This window comes from Astatotilapia calliptera, chromosome 15 (genome assembly GCF_964374335.1).
Source record: "Astatotilapia calliptera chromosome 15, fAstCal68.1, whole genome shotgun sequence".
In the NCBI taxonomy this organism is placed as follows: domain Eukaryota; kingdom Metazoa; phylum Chordata; class Actinopteri; order Cichliformes; family Cichlidae; genus Astatotilapia; species Astatotilapia calliptera.
Window position 1 is genome coordinate 4,009,286 of NC_137436.1, and position 17,771 is coordinate 4,027,056.

At 44.1% G+C, this 17,771-nt stretch overlaps 1 protein-coding gene across 13 annotated transcripts in view; it reads right to left on the bottom strand.

The window, feature by feature from the left end:
• Positions 1-17,771, bottom strand: part of klhl29 (kelch like family member 29) — a 267,268-nt gene that overhangs the window by 66,993 nt on the left and 182,504 nt on the right. For all 13 annotated transcript variants that reach the window (XM_080289951.1, XM_080289947.1, XM_080289948.1 and 10 more), the window contains 2 exons: positions 15,808-15,920; positions 12,925-13,071 (listed from right to left, as the gene is read on the bottom strand). In XM_080289951.1, the coding sequence (XP_080146077.1) occupies positions 12,925-13,071; positions 15,808-15,920 (260 nt within the window). The remainder of the gene's footprint in view (positions 1-12,924; positions 13,072-15,807; positions 15,921-17,771) is intronic.

The window sequence follows — 17,771 nt, forward strand, 5'->3', positions numbered from 1 at the left end:
GCATTTATGCTTATACTGTATAGGTGTTCAGCTCAGAGGTAGGACAGGCTGTTGCTATAGCAACCTTGTCTATAGCTCTGGCTGCTGAGTGAATTTTTTTTTTTTTGCCTCCCCTCCAGTCTGTGTGTACATGTGTATGTGTGTCCCCCCTCACACCTCACCGCCGACCCCACGGGAGCCTCGTCTACGCTGACAGTAAAAAGCTGTAAACAAGCACGGACGGAGCGGCAGAGAGTTGGGTGGAGGCTGACCCCATTGACCCTTTGGCTCAGAGCGGCGCAGACGAGCCACGCGGGGAGGGCGACAGAACAACGGGCTGAGAGAAGCATCATTCAGCCGAGTATAAATAATAAGCAGACACTGCCTAAGCATATCTCCCTTTCTCTCTCTCCCCTCCACCTGAGGCCTTTTAAGTCTGGCATGTGTCCCATCTGCTCTCCAGCGATGTCCTGAGCTCATCTGACCAGAAAGAAGTAAATAAGATGTCAGACTGCGGGACAAAAAGACGGAGAGACAAGCGCGAGAGGAAGTAGATAGGGCATGGGAAGTGGGGGGTGGGAAGACAAGTGATGACACAACGGGAGGAAAAGAGGAGGTAAGGCAGAAAAGGATAAAAGTACGTCGAACGATCTGAAGAAAGACAAGGTGGGAGAGACGAAGTGATGGTTTTATGGCAGCCAGAGAAATCTGCTGATGACATTTCCTCTCTGTGAGCACGCTCGGAGCAAAACGCTGTCCTGCGTTTGGGACTGTCTGTTTCCCTCATCTATGAATTTCCACAGTGCAGTTTATCAAACAAACAGCTCAGTTCCTACATAAACACTTGCAATCGCTCCGAGCACCTCAGCTCAAACACAGAGAAGGTGAAGTCAGAGCAAGCTCCTTAGCATTCTGCAATATTCTTAAGGGAAGACTTCTTTACTCAAGAGAAGCTACTACTTCCAATTAAAGTGCCCCCATAGTGGGAGATTTGCCCCAGTAGTTACCGAGTCATGTCACACTCAAATGGAGGACTTAAGCTTCAGGCTTACTGCTATGGACTTCCATTACAAGGTACTTTACTCCAAGTCTGCTTCAACCTACACCTCTTCGGACATCCTATCAAGTTATTAATACCTGTAATCGGCTGTGGAGAAATGTTAAAAGGCCATATTTAATAGTAATTTTTCATTAAGATAAATATCTTTAAAAACACAACAGTCTGAAGAAGGAAATATTGAATTTTGTTGTGTTTAAAATTCATGTGGCTCGTGAAATCTCGCACAGAAATCTGCAGGTTATCAGAAATAGGTCCTCTACTGACTCTTCTGGCCCTCAGAACTAAATTAAAGCTGTATATGGGGCAGTTTCAGCCAGGTGGTGCCCTTAAGGGCACTACAGAAATAAATGTGCTCGAATGCCTGTGCGCACATCTGGAAGCCTTGCTCTTATTTGGAACGGCAGGTGGACTGGCTCGCAGTCCGACATCACACAGCTCAGTTGAGCTGGAAACTCTAAAAATGCCTGCGACCAGTTGGGAAGGTTACTTTTGACATATAACAGCCATTTAATTAACACATCAAAGCAAGCACCTAATTAAAACTTCCTAAAAATGAAAAAATAAAAAATTTAAATTGAGTCATAATGAAGCGAAGACCTCAGGGTCTAGATAGTTCTTCACATCTAATATCCAGCATTTCGATGGTGACCGCTGATAAACAAGCTTTACTTTTTACTGTAATATTAGAACCGCTTTCAAATTTTATGAGGGAAATATTGGTAAATTTCCAGCGCTGAAGGCGATCTTGTCTGGGGAAATGGCCACCCGTCTCAGCCTGCAACGATCTGATTGGCAGATAAACTGTTCTTAACCTTTTAGTGTATACAGAATTTAACTAATTTAATTCTGCTTTTTTCAAGAACTCATAATGTTAGTAAAACCCTATTTAACTTATAATATAATTGTGCGTGCATGCCTATAACCGTCTTCCTAGCCAGTAGCTAGAGCGTTCAAGGAGTGATGGACATCTGTGTTAGAGGTTCACACACACGCTGCAGAACCACTCCCATTTTAGTGCTCAGTCTCTCTCTCTCTCTCTCTCTCTCTCTCTCTCTCTCTCTCTCTCTCTCTCTCTCTCTCTCTCTCTCTCTCTCACACACACACACACACACACACACACACACACACACACACACACACCCCTTTCTTTTACTCACGTCTCCTTAAACAAACATGAAAAAAAAGAGCAAAACCATCCTACTGTACCATCTGCAAATCATAGCTACCTATAAAGCCACATCTGTTGTAGCCTCTCTTCCCTTGCCAAATATCTTTTAATGACAGTGAAACTACCTCAAAGAGAGCATCTGGTCTCTGCAAAAAAGGTTAGGACAGACACTGTTTCCACATACAGGTAAAAATCTGCCTGAAAACAAGCTCGCACATGTGCACAGACACACACGTGTGCGTGTAAATACAGCCAGAGACAGATGGGTGCATTCAGGAGTGGATCCACTATGACCGCGCTGATTTCATCCTGTGCTGTTTGTGGTCAAAGTTGCTGGATTCTGTTCGGAGTGTTCTGTCCAAAAGTTGACTGGCTGGTAAATCTTGTTAAGGAGATTAAGACAACGTATAGTCTCTGAGGCTGAACTCTGATTAAATAAACCAGCCGCTGACTCGATTGCACTGTAAACAGTGTGGGATATCCCCTATGTATGTGTGTGTGTGGGAAAGAGTGCCTAGCAGCTTTTCTCTACCTTAATTCAGCTCCCTTTCCGCCATCCCTCTCCCTCTGTCCGTCTATTTCTAAAAAAGAATTACTCTCCATCTCTAATTCTAACTAACTCCCTATCTCTCCCACTTCTTCTTCACTTTCTGCCTCTCTCTCTCTCCACCTCCATTCCCCGCTCGTCGCTCTTCCTCCCACACATGCATATATCGGCATGGAAATGAAGTAGAGTTGCACACTTGGTGCTAATATTCAAATCCAAAGTGTCAGACCCCATGAAAAAAAAGAAGAAAAAAGTCGTGCTTCATGCCAGCTATTGAAACTAGTCAAGCAGAAATGATTGCAGATACTGTTTACTCAGGCTGCTGTTTGTCTTCTAAAACAAATGAGCTTCACATTTATGGTTTTGAAAGGAATTTCTCAACAACAGCTTGATGGATTACTATGAAACAGAGATTTTTCTTTGCCTGCGTATGAATTAATCTGCCCCAGCATCATGCCCCCCCCCCAAAAAAATGGACCGATACCAGCTTGGTGATCAAATTACCTGCAAAAGCAAACAAAAACTAGCTACAGTCCAGTCAGTCTCAGTCATATGTTTGCTTAATGCTTACTAGCAAACATTAATAACAGTAAAACCACTATCCCTGTTTAACATGAACATTTCAGCATTATGAACACATGAACACATGCTGAATGAAAAAGGGGGACATGGGAGACTGTGTATAAAAAATGCCTGTAATTTCTAAACAGGTGATGCAAAATTCTTTACATTTTTTTGTGAATTAAAACTGACAGTCTGCACTTCGCTTACATGCTGACTACCTGATTTAAAATCAGCTGTGGCTGTGCACAGAGGTAAAACGACAAAAGTTCAATGAATTATGGACCTACTGTGGATTCAGCAAATACAGGTAAACTGTGGAGTTTAAAATGTATTCTTCTCTTAATGTGTGTTTTGTTTGGGTTTCCACTGGTGTGGAATTACCAAAAATAGAGACAGCCTAACATATGAAACAGGAAAAGACCGCCCTGTAATCCATTTACTTCAACAAAGTAACTGTATTCTGAATACCACCTTTTTAAACGCCGGTACATGTATTCCATTACTCCCCAACTCGACCCAAACGTCTCAGGAAGAAGCAACACCGAATAGACCAGGCAACATTTTTTCAATCTTTTGTCGTCCAATTTTAGTGAGCCTATCTTAGCAGACACGGCGGTACCTGGTGTGGTCTTCTGCTGCTGTAGCCCATGTGCTTCGAGGCTTGACATGTTGTGTGTTCAGAGATGCTCTTCTGCACACCTTGTCAGGGTTGTGGGGGATAATCCCAGCACGTCAACCTTCAAAGTCATTTAAACCAGCTTTCTGATTCTCAATTTGCACTAACAAGCAGCTAACAAAGTTCCGAAGCCTCCACTTCAGCATCACGTCCCTCCCTCATCTCATCTCTTTTGAGACCAGTTGTCACGAGTGAGAGGAGGATATGACTGAGAAACCAATGATGCTGTGAAAGGCAGTCACAAGTCAGATTATACCCCGCTGCTCTACTTTAAATGTAAATATTAGCTTAAAGCAAAGACTTAAAAACAAACATCTGAGTCCACAAAGTCATTAGCAAAGTGTTTACTGACGACACACATCTGGAATATAGTTGCTTTTTCCTAGATTTCTTTTTGCAACCATACCAGCTGATGGGCTTTATGAATAATCCAAATTTACAGGAATTCTTTCGTGGCTGCGCTTTACACACCTAGATGTTGGAGCCATCTTTTTCACACCATGGAAACGTGAAAAATACATTTTCACTGTGCAAATTCATAATTAAGTTGAACTTAACTCTTCCAGTTGACATTTTTCATGTGTATCAGGTTTACTCGGATGAATCAAAGCTCATCCAAAGATAAGTAAATCAAAGATTTGGTATTTAAACTCCTTGGGCTTTAACTTTTAAGACTTTGCAATCGTGCATGAGTGAAGAGTACATACATTAATGAGCATACTAATTTGTCTATGCGTGTGCATGCGTGCGACATGAACCCCGAGGTAAACGAGAATCCTCGCGACACTCAGACCAATGGGTGACGTCCTCTGAGCAGATGAGGAAAGGCGCCACGTATCCGGCTCCATTTCTCTCCATCTTCAACAAGCTCTCAAGCAATCAGTCTCTCATGCACAGGCGCACGCAGAGCGAATGCGGGCGCCTTCGCTGCAGACGAATGGTGTGACCTGTCATTTTCATCTTCTCGCTTACTCATCCAAGCAATCCTTGTGCACTTTTAAACAGAGATGGCATCTAATGGATGCAAATTATATCCACTACAGTGCCAACTGCAAGACATCAAGCCTACTGTGCATGATCCTTACAGATTTCTAAGAAGGAGTTTGATGTTTTTATTAGTTTTTTCTTAAACGTGGAACATATGGAAAGAATCCACAGGAGACTGAGGACATATGGAGGTACTGCTTTTAGCTTGTCTGCCCACTCTCGCTTTTTTTTTCCTCCCCTGTTCCATCCTCACTGGATGAGCTGCATTTACGAGGAGCTTGTATTCATATCCACTTAGATTCTGATACGCAGCCCTGACAACACCTTCTGACTTCATCTCTCTAATGGACTCAATCTCACGATGACCCGCTACGCAACAGCACACCGGGTCAGTGTCAGTGGAGACACATGCCCCGCAGCCTCGTCAGACTGCGTCTACTGCCGAAACACTGCTGCACAGCCCACTTCGAAACTTCTCTTTCTCCTCACACATGCACACACACACACACACACACACACACACACATTTGGGCAGGTGGACGGAGGAGGTTGAGCCTCGTGAAAGGCAGGGATAATGTGTCTAACAGGGAGCCTCTCAGATCTGTCAGTGCCGGCAGAGAAGCAGCCGGGAGGCCGCCAGCTGCTAACAAAGATGACAAATGTCCACTGAGCATTTCCCATTCCACTACTGTCAGTGAGGACTAACGCTTCTTACTGTGCATGTGTGTGTGTGTGTAAAATGACTGAGTGCCACAGAGGCATCAAATAAATGACACAGGAGCGGTCCTATCTATTTCCTCTGCTTTACTGTGAAAAACGGACGACTCAACACTTAAAACACAACCCTGCATTAAAAATTAAACACACACACACACACACAAGCTTACTGACTTATACGTGTGTGTTCAATAGCGCAAGAACTAAATGTTTGCCCTCACAGCCTTAACAAAACCCACTCAGTTGAAACAAACATGGCTCTGCACCCCTTTGTGTGTGCGTGTGTGTGTGTGAGCAGGTTTCTGTGAGGTAAATACATGCATGGCCTTTTTTTCCTTTGGTAACACATTATGAGCAAGTAAAATATGCTCTCGCAAATGGCACTTCATTTGGATTCAAGTGATGCTTTGCTGAGCGTGTTTGTGCTCTTTTGCTTGCATGACTGTGTGTGTGCATATCAGCCAGAAGGAGGGACTGGGGGGTGGGGGGGGGTATAGAGAGAGGCGTAAAGGACGACAGACGCTCGATGCTGCCCTGAGCAACTACTGACAGGTGCAATGCGTTGTCCTCCGAGGCCTGTTTCAGCATGACTTCATTCAAAGAAAAAAAATGTTTTAAAAGCTTTCTTCTGCTGATTTCATTAGAAACATATTTGTAGGTACGGCTGCCTTCTTCACATTAACATAAAAGTTTTTGGCTTACTTTCTGACAAACTGAATTCTCTTTGACATCGAGTGGATTCCAGTAATTACAGCGTTTCCCTTAAATAACACAGACGATAGCATAGCAGAGGTTTGAGAATGGTGGCGTCCTGTGAGCATATACCCTCATTTGTTTTCCACGAATCGCATGTCACGCAGCTGTTGTGTGTTCATGAGCGCGCCCGGAGGAGATCAGATGCTGTAACTTTGTTCTGGGCATGCAGCCGCGGTGGTTGAGTGGCTGCGGTTCAAAGTGGCTGCACACATCAGGACCGAGCGCGCTCTGGGACGACTAAGGGCACCGATGAGAACGGAGGTCTGGGGCGCACTGATCCCGTCCGCTCTGGAAGTCGCGTGCGAGCGATTCTCGCTCTTGTGTGAACGTTTTTGAGTACGAAAATGGGGACGTGAACGATGACATCTCAGCGAGCCCCTGAGTGCGTTTGTGTGCCACGGAGACAAAGTGGAGAGAAGAGCGGAGGAAAGTGGCCAACCTTGCCTGCCGCATCAATCTCCATTGCCCGGCTCGGCCTCTTCAAAGTGCACATACGTCACAGATCCCGCTGCCAGTGGACTCTACAACAGTTTCACTTTCCTCTTCAAGGACTACTGCTGTGACAAAGCGCCTCTTATCAGAAAAAAACAACAACAAAAAGAACAAATTAACCGTTCCCCGAGGAGCTCGAGAAGATGAAAAGTTTCTAATTTGAACTCGGAGCCTAAAAGAAGAGAAGTACTAAATTAAAAGTGATGCTTGCGCCGATAGGGTCATTTGGAGTTTTGAAGGTAAATGATTCGTAAAACTGTGAGGGAAACTCAGTTTATATCCTAACTCAGCCTCAAAGCATTTATGTCTTTGATTATTTAATACTCTAACTACATAATGATAGCATCATTTGTTCTGCGAAAATGATTTTTTTCTCACCAAATGCTGGAGGGAAAAAAAAAAAAAATCACCACATTACATGAGTCAACTGTACAAACCCTCCAAAAAAATAATAATCAGCAGCAACCTATAAGCATAAGAGGTAATACCTTTAACTATATTAATTTGGGCGGGGGAGCTGCACATGTCACGCTAGGCCATTGTTATTTCTGATGAGTGGACAGCAGGTCCTCTCTAATGGACAGCCCGGCCTTTTTTATCACAAAAATACACCATTAATTGTTCTTTTTAGCTGTTACATTAGTTGGCCGCTTTCCAAAGAGCCAATTAATCAGCCTCTTTTGTCAGGTTGAGTCACCTGGCAAGATAGGATCCTTTATGAAATATGTTGAAGAGAAGCGTAATGGAGGTCCTATTCAGGGATTTGGCAGAAGCTGGCCTGTTATAATTGGGGCGATGTGTTATCCCACAAAGGACTGCTAGGTGAAAGGAAGGACAGGTCTCTCACCGTCAGCACCTTCAGAGAGCAAACATGATGCTGGAAACCATTTTCTTCCAGCCTTTGTCTCGTGAGATTAGACTACTCAGTTTGCACATAAAAAACTCCATGTTTGTATGCACGCGCACGTTTGTGTAAGGCTTGTTTTCAGGCTACAATGACCATGTTCACCCCTGAATCACATATTAATATACAGGTTATTCTTGGATTCACTGACTAGCATATAAAATAAAAAAGGGGACAGACACACACGAACCACTTTATTAGATACACCTTGTTAATGCATCTGCCTAAGCTAATCAGCCAATCATATATCAATAATTCAGTGCATTTAGGCATGTAGACATACTCTACTGGGAGTTTCCCCACACAACCATCTTTAGGGTTTACACAGAATGATCCCAAGATGAAAAAACATCCAGTGAGCAGCAGTTCTCTGGATGAAAATACCTTCTAAGAGGTCAGAGGACAATGGCCAGAATGCTTTGAGGTTATAGAAAGGCAACTCAAATAACAAAGGTATGAAGAAGAGCATTTCTGCTAATGAAGCATGTGGGCTAAAGCAGCAGCCACACCAGGTGACAGTCCTGTCAGCAAAGGATAGGAAACCATCCATTCATCCATCTTCTTCCACTTACCCGGTGCTGGGTCGCAGGGGCAGCAGCCCAAGCAGAGAAGTCCAGACCTCCCTCTCCCCAGCCACCTCCCGGTGGGACATGGCTTGAACGCCTCACCCAGGAGGCGCCCAGGAGGCATCCTTGTCAGATGCCCGAACCACCTCAGCTGGCTCCTTTCGATGTGGAGGAGCAGCGGCTCTACTCTGAGCCCCTCCCGGATGGCCGAACTTCTCACCTTATCTCTAAGGAGATAAGGAGGAAGCCCACTACCCACAGCTCGTGACCATAGGTGAGGGTAGGGACGTAGATCGACCAGTAAATTGAGAGCTTCGCTTTTACACTCAGCTCTCTCTTCACCTCAACAGACCGGTACAGCGGACGCAGTCTGTCGATCTCCCGCTCCCTTCTCCCGTCACTTGTGAACAAGACTTTAACTCCTCCACTTGGGGCAAGAACTTGTCCCTGACCCGGAGTGGGCACTCCACCCTCCACCCTCCTTTTCCAGCTGATGACCATGGCCTCAGATTTGGAGGTGGAGGTGTAGAAAAATGTTGTCCCATCTAATGAGTCTGCTGAGACATTCACATGGTATGGTGCAAGGATCCATGCTGCCTTGTATCAATAGTTTAGAGTGCTGCTGGTGATGTAATGAAGTGGGGGATATTTTATTGGCTGACTTTGAGCCCGTTTGTACCAACGGAGCATCATTTGAACACCACAGCCAATTTCAGAGTTCTTACCAACCATGTCCAGCACTTCAAGACCACGTGACATGTGACAAAGCTCAAATCTTCTCAAACTAATTTCTCCTACATGATATTAATGTAAATGGTAGCACTGTCTTCTATGCTTTTTCTACTTAACTGCTCTCTGTCTTTATCACACACATTCATACTCTGATGGATGCATCAGAGAGCAACTTGGGGTTAGCATCTTGCCCAAGGATATTTTTTGTTATGCAGCCAGAGATCGAACCTTCCTATTAGTAGATGACCTGAGCCAAAGCCTCCCCACAGTGAGCTCACTGCACTCAAATGGCCTCCATAATCACCACATCTGAATCCAGTTGAGCACCTCTGGGATGGGATGGGATGGGATGGAAAATTCCCATGAAGGGTGACAAATCTGCAGCAACTGTGTAACACCGTGATATATCTGTGCCACAAAAATGTAAGGCAGATCTGAAATCAAATGGGGGTCCAACCTGGTAGTAGCAAGGTACACCAAATAAAGTTCAGTGTACATGTCGTATATGTCACATGAATTATACTGTAAAAATGGTGAATGCTCAAATCAAACGCAGCAGAAGGTTCAAATACCAACATAAGCACGTATACGTAAGAGAAAAAGGCTCAAGCTTCAGACTGCTGTAAATGTTTGGTGTCATATGACATTACAGACAGCAGATCTCTCTATAATATGGTCATTTCAGGCACAGAATTCTGGCTGTAAGCACAAAACTGTGTTTAGCTGTTGGGTACAATGGGCAGCCTAATAACAAGACTTTAAGGTGAGCTTGAAGGCTTGAAGGGAGGGTGGCTACATCAAAGGCCAGCATAACGTAAGTAATGATTATTTTGAACTCTGACTTGTGCAAAGTTCCTCTAATTAGGTCCAAGAAGAAGAACTTGGAGCAGCAAAAGTGCATAACAGGTCCTCTTTAATCAGCTATAGCTGCGTTTTCTGTCAAATAACAGTCACTTCAGGAATACGTTCTTCCAAAAAGGGTATTTCCTTTTTTTCTTTTGAAGCCTCCCTAACTCCCCTTTCACTTAAGTTGTAAAGACAGACACATACAGACGCTTGAAGGGTGGCACACCTTCGATGATACCCATTCAAAGAGAACCGAAACAGTTCTGTACTTTCATTCAGCAGCTTTGTGTCTCATAGCAAACCATTATTAACGCTCAAATGCTCTCCCTCTGTCTCTAAGTGATGTCCGGGTCCCCCGTTTCCCGGTGCCATCGGTTGTTAGTGACAGCATAGTGGAGAGAGAAAATTGCATATTATTTACCCAGTGCCTTCAATATGCCACTTTTCCACTCTATAGCCTGCAGCTTACAACTCGCAGCACATGCACAGACACACAAAAACCCGCAAAGCCGCACAGAACCGACGCATGCTCGGATGAATGCGAGCGTTTTTTTTCTGTGACATCCTGCCCTGACATGTCATTAAAAAGTGGAGCCGAACTGGGTATGAATCCAACCTTCTCTTGTGGCATAAAACAAGAAGTCTATTCTCTTTTTTCTTTCACTCTCAAATTGGTCACAAGTGTGCGACAGGAAGAAAAAAAAAGGGAAATAAGATTCACAAATGTGTGCACTTGAGCACTTACTGCAATCCAAACACACATGTACCAACTGGAGAAGATCAAACTGCTATGCAAATGTGTACATCGCAGCGTGAATAAATATTAATATTTTACATACACAATCTTAACATTCACTTGCATTTATTCACGCGCTGATAAATGAATCAGGTCACATTAGCGAGCGGGCCTCTCTGCTCCACCCACATCCTGTGCCGGTGGAAAACTGGGACTTTCAGTGCATGCATGTGTAATTTCACAGTGGGACAGTGGAGATCTGTATGCAAGTAAAATATTAAATATTTACTCAGACTGTGAAACGTGTGGATTCCTAAAACTTTCTTACATGCATATAAATGGCTTGAGATCTATGTCGGCATGTGCAGATCATGTGACGCGCTTCTCTCCGTATGCTCCTGTCCTCGCCGCAGACACCAGAGTTTGCTAGCTGTCTTTTTTTTATTTCTTTTCTCTCTCTTTGGTTACACGCGGGCAAGAGATTTGAGCTTGACCGTGAGCTCAATCACATCTCGGCTCCCTGGATGTCATGGCTGTGTGCAGAGACGCAAACCGTTGGATTTCAGATTAGAACACAGGGGCTCCTTTTCCAATCCACTTTCTTCTTTTCTCACCAACACGTTTCTCGCTCGTTTCTGTCTTTCTGCTTCGCTCTGATTCTTTCCCTCGCTCGCGGTTCCTCCCCCTCTCCTCCTCGCCGACTCTCTCCCGTCTCCCCGTGAAGACGGGGGGTGACCCCGGGTGCCTCGTCTCAGGAACCAGTGCGGCGGGTTGTTCAGACAACCGGGAAAATTTCTTCTACTTCATCTGAGTAAGTCACCTCTGCACCTCTCCAATAGAGTGTGAGATTGGAGAAGTTGGCCGGACTGAGCCTGCTAGAGGTTTTCGACACAGATGACAGGGATCGTACGCTTCTCCTAAAAACTGTGTACCAGCCTTGTTATGGTTATTGGTGAATTTTCAACCTTTCTATCAGCGATGCTACAAAAATTCAATTTTAAAGGCTTTATCAGTGGGAGAGATTGAGAGCGATGCCAAAAAAAACCATCTTTCATACTGTTGCTTTCTCATTTTCCGGCACCCATCACGATCTGTGCTTTAAAAGTTTCTCCTTACCCTTTTGTGTAGCACTAAATACTTTAAGGTTCTCCACTGCAAAAAAACAACAACAAAAAAACGCTTGGCAGGTCTGATGGATTTACCCCAAATCACTACAGCGCCACATATCAAAGGATAAACGCTAAATGTTTAATCTGAAAAGGTGAAAAATTCAAATATTGACATATGTGCCTCATAAAAGCAGGAGCCAATAAAGAAACATTGATTGCTGAGGTCTGCACCAAATCTGATCCGGGTGATATAAGGCCTTTCCCTGCACTTGCTGGTTGGTGAGAAGACATTACTTTGAAGGAGTGATTCTTGCCGTGATGGACTGGTGTAATTTATCTGATAACAATCTTTTCTCCATTTTAAAACAGCTATAAAATACTTTAAAATCATCAGCTTTAAATTCATGGTTTTGGGACCCAGTCCATAAATATCGCACAACCTGAGGTTTTTTTTCTTCCCCCCCCCTTGCTGAATGGATATCCGTCTACAGCGCAGTCCATTTACCTTTCCGTATATGTGGCGGGCGTTTGATGCTTTGACCTTGAGGCTTATCGATTCTGTGCCTGTTAAAATCCGACCTGCTTGCACCTGACTGTCAATACCCATCTCGGGGATATAACCTCTGATTATGATTAACAGCCTCTAGGAATAAATCAAACACCTGTTAGGCGTGCGCAGAGAGGGCTGCGGCTGTCTGCTGTTTTTGTTAGGCTTTTCATGCGGTACAGTGTCTCACAAACAAATGAAGTGTAACTAAGAATAGAGCGCATTCTGAGGGCAAAGCACTCCTGGGATTACGAACAACTGCTGCGTTAGGCTGGATCCGAAGCACAAAGTTGATGAGCGCTAGCGGGAGAAAACGGGGAGTCACTTGTGTGGCTTTTGGTGCCGTGCACTTCTGCGAAGAGAGGAAGAGGTGGGCCGATCTCTAACACGGCTCGGCACGCATGCGGAAACTGTTCTGCCAGATGTAACGAGAACTGGCTGCCTTTTAGTCTCGTGGTGCAGGAAGTGTGTGCTCGTGTTGGAAGAACAAAGTTTCGCACACTCCAAAAACACCCTCGTTAACTTTGTGCGTCGTTACCTGTACTCTAGAGTTGGGGTCTTGTTTGATCCACTTGATGACGGTCTCGTAGACCAGCTCCTCGGCCTTTGTGTTCAGGCTGTCGTTGGACAGATAGGCTATCAGGTCGTCCTTGGAGACGCTGAGGATCTCTTCCTGCCCTGCCACCTGAAAAAAAAAGATTCAATAGCTAAAAAACTTTTCACTTTCAGCAACACAATCTGACTTTTCCTGTGCCAAGCTCTGAACATACACAATTCTGTAAAGTGAAGCTCCTGTTTTTGAGCAGAGGCAGATGTTCAGATCTGTCTAGCATAAAACTAACACAAAGGCCTCTTTGGAACCAGCGCAGAGACCAGCAGGGGCAGAAAAATGGCCTTTAAAACTTCACATCATGTGGCCGTAGCATTTAAGGAAAAAAAAGTGTATTTCTCCCACGTACAGTAAGTGCAAAAGTCTTGAGCCTCTAGATGTTTCTTTATATTTTGCTTCCAATGAGCCAGGCTTTGTTGTCATTTTTAGGGTGGAACTGAGCAATAGTTCTCCAGGATTTCTGAACGTCTTTCAAAGTTTTTCTTTGAACTTGGCTGCTTTTTCCCTCATTTACACTCCAGTCTTTGTAAAGTCACCTATCACCGACCTGTGAATCATTCAAGAATAAAAAAGGACACCTAACACAGGGTTGTGTCTACATATAACAGACAACCTTTAGGCATTTTATTACTAGCAGCCTGTCCCAAAAATACACAATTTGTTCGATTTCATTTCTTTAGTTCAATATATGAAAAACGACAGCACAGTGTGACCGGGATACAATTGTGTTTTTGCACCTTCCTAAACAGCTATTAGCCAAAATCTTGGCACATCTCTGAAGTTACAAATAATTGACGAAACTGGGAAAACGGAGGGAAAAAAGCAGAAAAGCCTGGCCTAAAAATATCTACAGCTGATGAACGCTAACTGAAAGTCACGTTTTTTAGAAACAGGGAAAAAATGCAGCAAAGATCTGACACAGGACCTGATTGATGCATCTGGCCATTCAGCTGATCCCAGCTCGTTCTCACTCACGACGCGTAACGCACGCTCCGGCCGTATATTCCAGCCCTAACCCTAACCTTATCCCTAATCTTAACCACCACCTTAATCATGTTAGATAGTGTTTTCCAAAGAGATTAAAGTAACGTACATGTGTAGATTAATTTCAAAAGCTTCTCGTGTTTCCTAATTTTTCCAAACTCGTAATATGGTGTGTGGCCGGAAGCTTAATATACTGACGATTTGTCACCTAGCATAAATTGTTACGCTTTGGGAGTGAGCACGTGTTGCTGATCCATCTCCTGTTCGCTGAAGCCTTACCAGAAATGATCTCAGTGAGAGGATGGCTGTCAAAAAGCCATTCTTAATGAAGGGAAACAGTTTTGGTTCAATTTATTGTTAATATGTACAGAGGAGGTCATGAGAGAGATACAACGGTGAGTGTCTGCAGCCATGTGTAAAACACGGCGGAGGCTCTGTCATGGTTTGGGGCTGTTAAAATGAATGCATGAACGAAAACAGGGAAGTGCTGTCAGGTTTTGATCTAATATTCAGTATCATCTGGAAAGCTTTTGATTGGCAGTAACTTTATTTTTCAGCGTGACAATCACACCAAACACTCTGTCAGTGCAGTAAAAGCATAGCTGGATAGAAAAGCACACAACAGCACACTATCAGTCATGGATTGGCCTCCCCGGAGCCCGGACCTGAACTTTACTGAAGCAGTGCGGGATCATCCTGACAGAGAACAGAACAAACATCCAGCCAACATCCAAAGAAGAGCTTTGAATGTCCATCAAGAAGCCTGGAGAACTATTCCTGAAGACCGCTTAAAGAAATGACAAGAAAGCCCAGCTAAGGCAGTTCAAAGACATCTGCACAGTAAATCTTGAAAGAGAATGGAAAGTACATTTCATTTGATTTTGCATCATCGCGGTTTCATTATGTACTTATTTTCTTTCACTGACAACAGTAACATTTGTTTGCTGCTTTTACCTGATTTCAGGCTTTTCTCGACTGTGTGATTCACATAAAAACAGAAACGTAAAAAACAAGATAATGAGTGGACATTTTTATTCTCCTATATGCTGTATAAAAATACTAAGACATATAAAACAGGCTAATTTTGAGCTCTTTGTAGTAAATAGGTGTTGATTTCAGATTTACAGTGGACTTTTCTGTGACCAGCCCGGACGCCTCACATCAAAGGCAGAACATAATGTATTAATTTTTTCTGATCTGTGGAGAGAGACGTTTTTCCTCTGTTTTTCCTACCGAGTAACGCTCGACACAAAAAAGTATTTTTCCAACACTTTCTGATGCTGAGCTTTGATGCCCTTATTTTCCACGCTATTTTGTGTGATTCATGCTGGTTGGAAACTATAAGAAAACAGAGCTCTCTGTATTTCTCTTCCATTAAGTTATCTAAAAGCTGCTCGGTAATAAGTGTACTGTTGGGTGATTCAGTAGGGTACGTGGAGCTTCTCATCCCATGAGGTAAAAACGGTTAACTCCAGAGAAGCATTTTAATGCAAGCAGTGAATTAACAGGGCCATTTGATATTTGCTAGCTTGAAAAAAAGGAAGACAAAAACATATAATTCAATAAGCTTTGTGTATGCTTTACATGTGAGACTTTAATAGGAATCTAGTAACTACAGACTTAATTTAGTGTAGAAGAAAGTGCAATTTTCCCCATTGCATTGTTGAGTCTGACAAAAAAGATGCTTAGGCAAAACAAGTTTTTTTCCTTTTTCCTCGAGCTGATCACTGATTTAGGTGTTTCATTTTCTCCCAGATGCAAACCGCCGTGTGTAACTTTGCTCCACAGCAATCAAAGAATCCAGAAAGACGAAGAGCCTCGACCTACCTCTGGGAAATTCTGCAGGGCAAACGCTTTGGCCATGTTGTGGAGCTCGGTGCAGCTCATGGCCTCGGCCATAGCCAGCACTCCCAGACAGTTAGCGGCAGTCAGCTGTTTCTCTGGAGTCAATGTAAAGCAGGTCAGAGAGAGAAAGAGAGACAGGGAGATAGACAAAGAGAAGAGGTTAGAAACAAAAACGAGAAGAAAACAAAAGACAGACGCAGATTGATTAAGACAGCCAGTGGGGAGGGGGGGAGAAAAACAAAACACCATTCAGTCATCTATAAAAAGACTGCAGACGTACAAAGCTGCAAAGACAGAGAAAGCAGCTGCAGGTAGCACAGAGCCATAGCCTGGGCTTTGTATCTGCCTGAGACTGAGGGAGAACAAGTATAATAACTCAAAACAGCTCCGGGGACAAACAACGAGGGGAATCGATCGCTCACAGCCCAGGCATGAGGTGGTGGATGGCAGGGAGCGGGATTTGGGATTAGCTGAGCCACTTTAAAGAAGTCCTGTCAGATCTCAGGATCTACTACACACATGCACACACACACATACACAGCCTGGAATATATGAAACTACCCTCAGGGCCAGGCCAGCGGGGAGAAGGCTTATACTGCCGCCTGTGATCTTTTGCAGGGCGGGGTTTAGGGGGTGGAGAGCACGGGCGGCATTTTAGGTGATGTGTCTCCAAATGTAGTTTTCTAACAAGTGTCACCATTTATCACAAGAGAGGGAAATGCCCCCGGTCTTGTAGTGAACGTACGCACGGATGCGGGCACAAACGGTTGAGTGGCCGCTGAAAGGCGCCCGATTAAACAACAGCCATCAAAGCGAAGCAAAGCCAGGCCTTTTATCGCTAAAGACAGAGCCTGAGAGTGTCTCCTAAACAAATATCAGCCAATAAAAAAGCCACCCAACATCTGGTAAATAACAGGTGAGCAAAAGCCAAACTAAAAAAAAAGCAGGTTTGGGCTGCATCAAAGCTAGACTCTGTCTGAAAGTATATTTCACAGCAGATGATCATCTGAACAACCCTTTAAAAAAGAAATCATTTTTTCCAATACTACACACTCGGGTTGTAAAAAGGTGAGCATGTTTTGTTCATTTACTTTTTGATTTTCCAATCATAAAACAAAAAAAGCTGGGATTTCTCACAAGGCGCACGATGAATGACTTTGTTTTGTATTTGTTGGAGAGAGAAGACGTGTGAAGCGTAAGTAGGTCGGAGAAGATGTCTGCCGTTCCTCCTCGGTATATTTGTTGCAAACTTCAATAATTTCTCACGCGGTATCAATTCCTCTTTGCTCAAGGAGACACGGTCGTGCTCGTTACTTCTCAAGCGCTGAAATGTCATGAATCTTGTCGAGGAAGAACGGATTGACGCCTCGCTGGCGATGAAGTCTACAAATGGCTTCTGTGTTTTTCCCATTTTTAACCCTCCCCCCCCCCCCCCAAATTGAGAAAAACAAATCAATAACGGCGCTTGCTGCTCCTCTTACAATTTTCCCCTCCTTTCCTGCTGCTGACCTTTTTGCTAACATGCACTTCCCCCGTGTTACCGATACCCAAAACTATTTATTAAATGGAATGCAAAACTCGACCTTTGCGGCTTTTTTGGCTGGCCGACCCACTAAAATATGGAACATGCCATTTGCTTTTCATGCAGACCCCTCCCCCCATCCTTTGGGTTCCACCCCCAACAGGCCCACTCCCCTTCTATCCACCTCTTTCCATACCTTGTCTAAGTATCAATCTGTTTGGCTGTTTTTCGATTCCATCGCAGCTCAGACCAGAGGATTTGACATTTAAGTGACAATTGTTCCCTGACCTTTTTATAAATCTGCCCCCGTGCTTGATCCTGCTCTCTGGGACGAGATCAGAGGCACCGTGCCCGGCTGAGAGTGAATTCTAACACGGCTGCGAGCTTTGGAAACATGACAAAAATGGGAGAGCGGTGTGCCAGG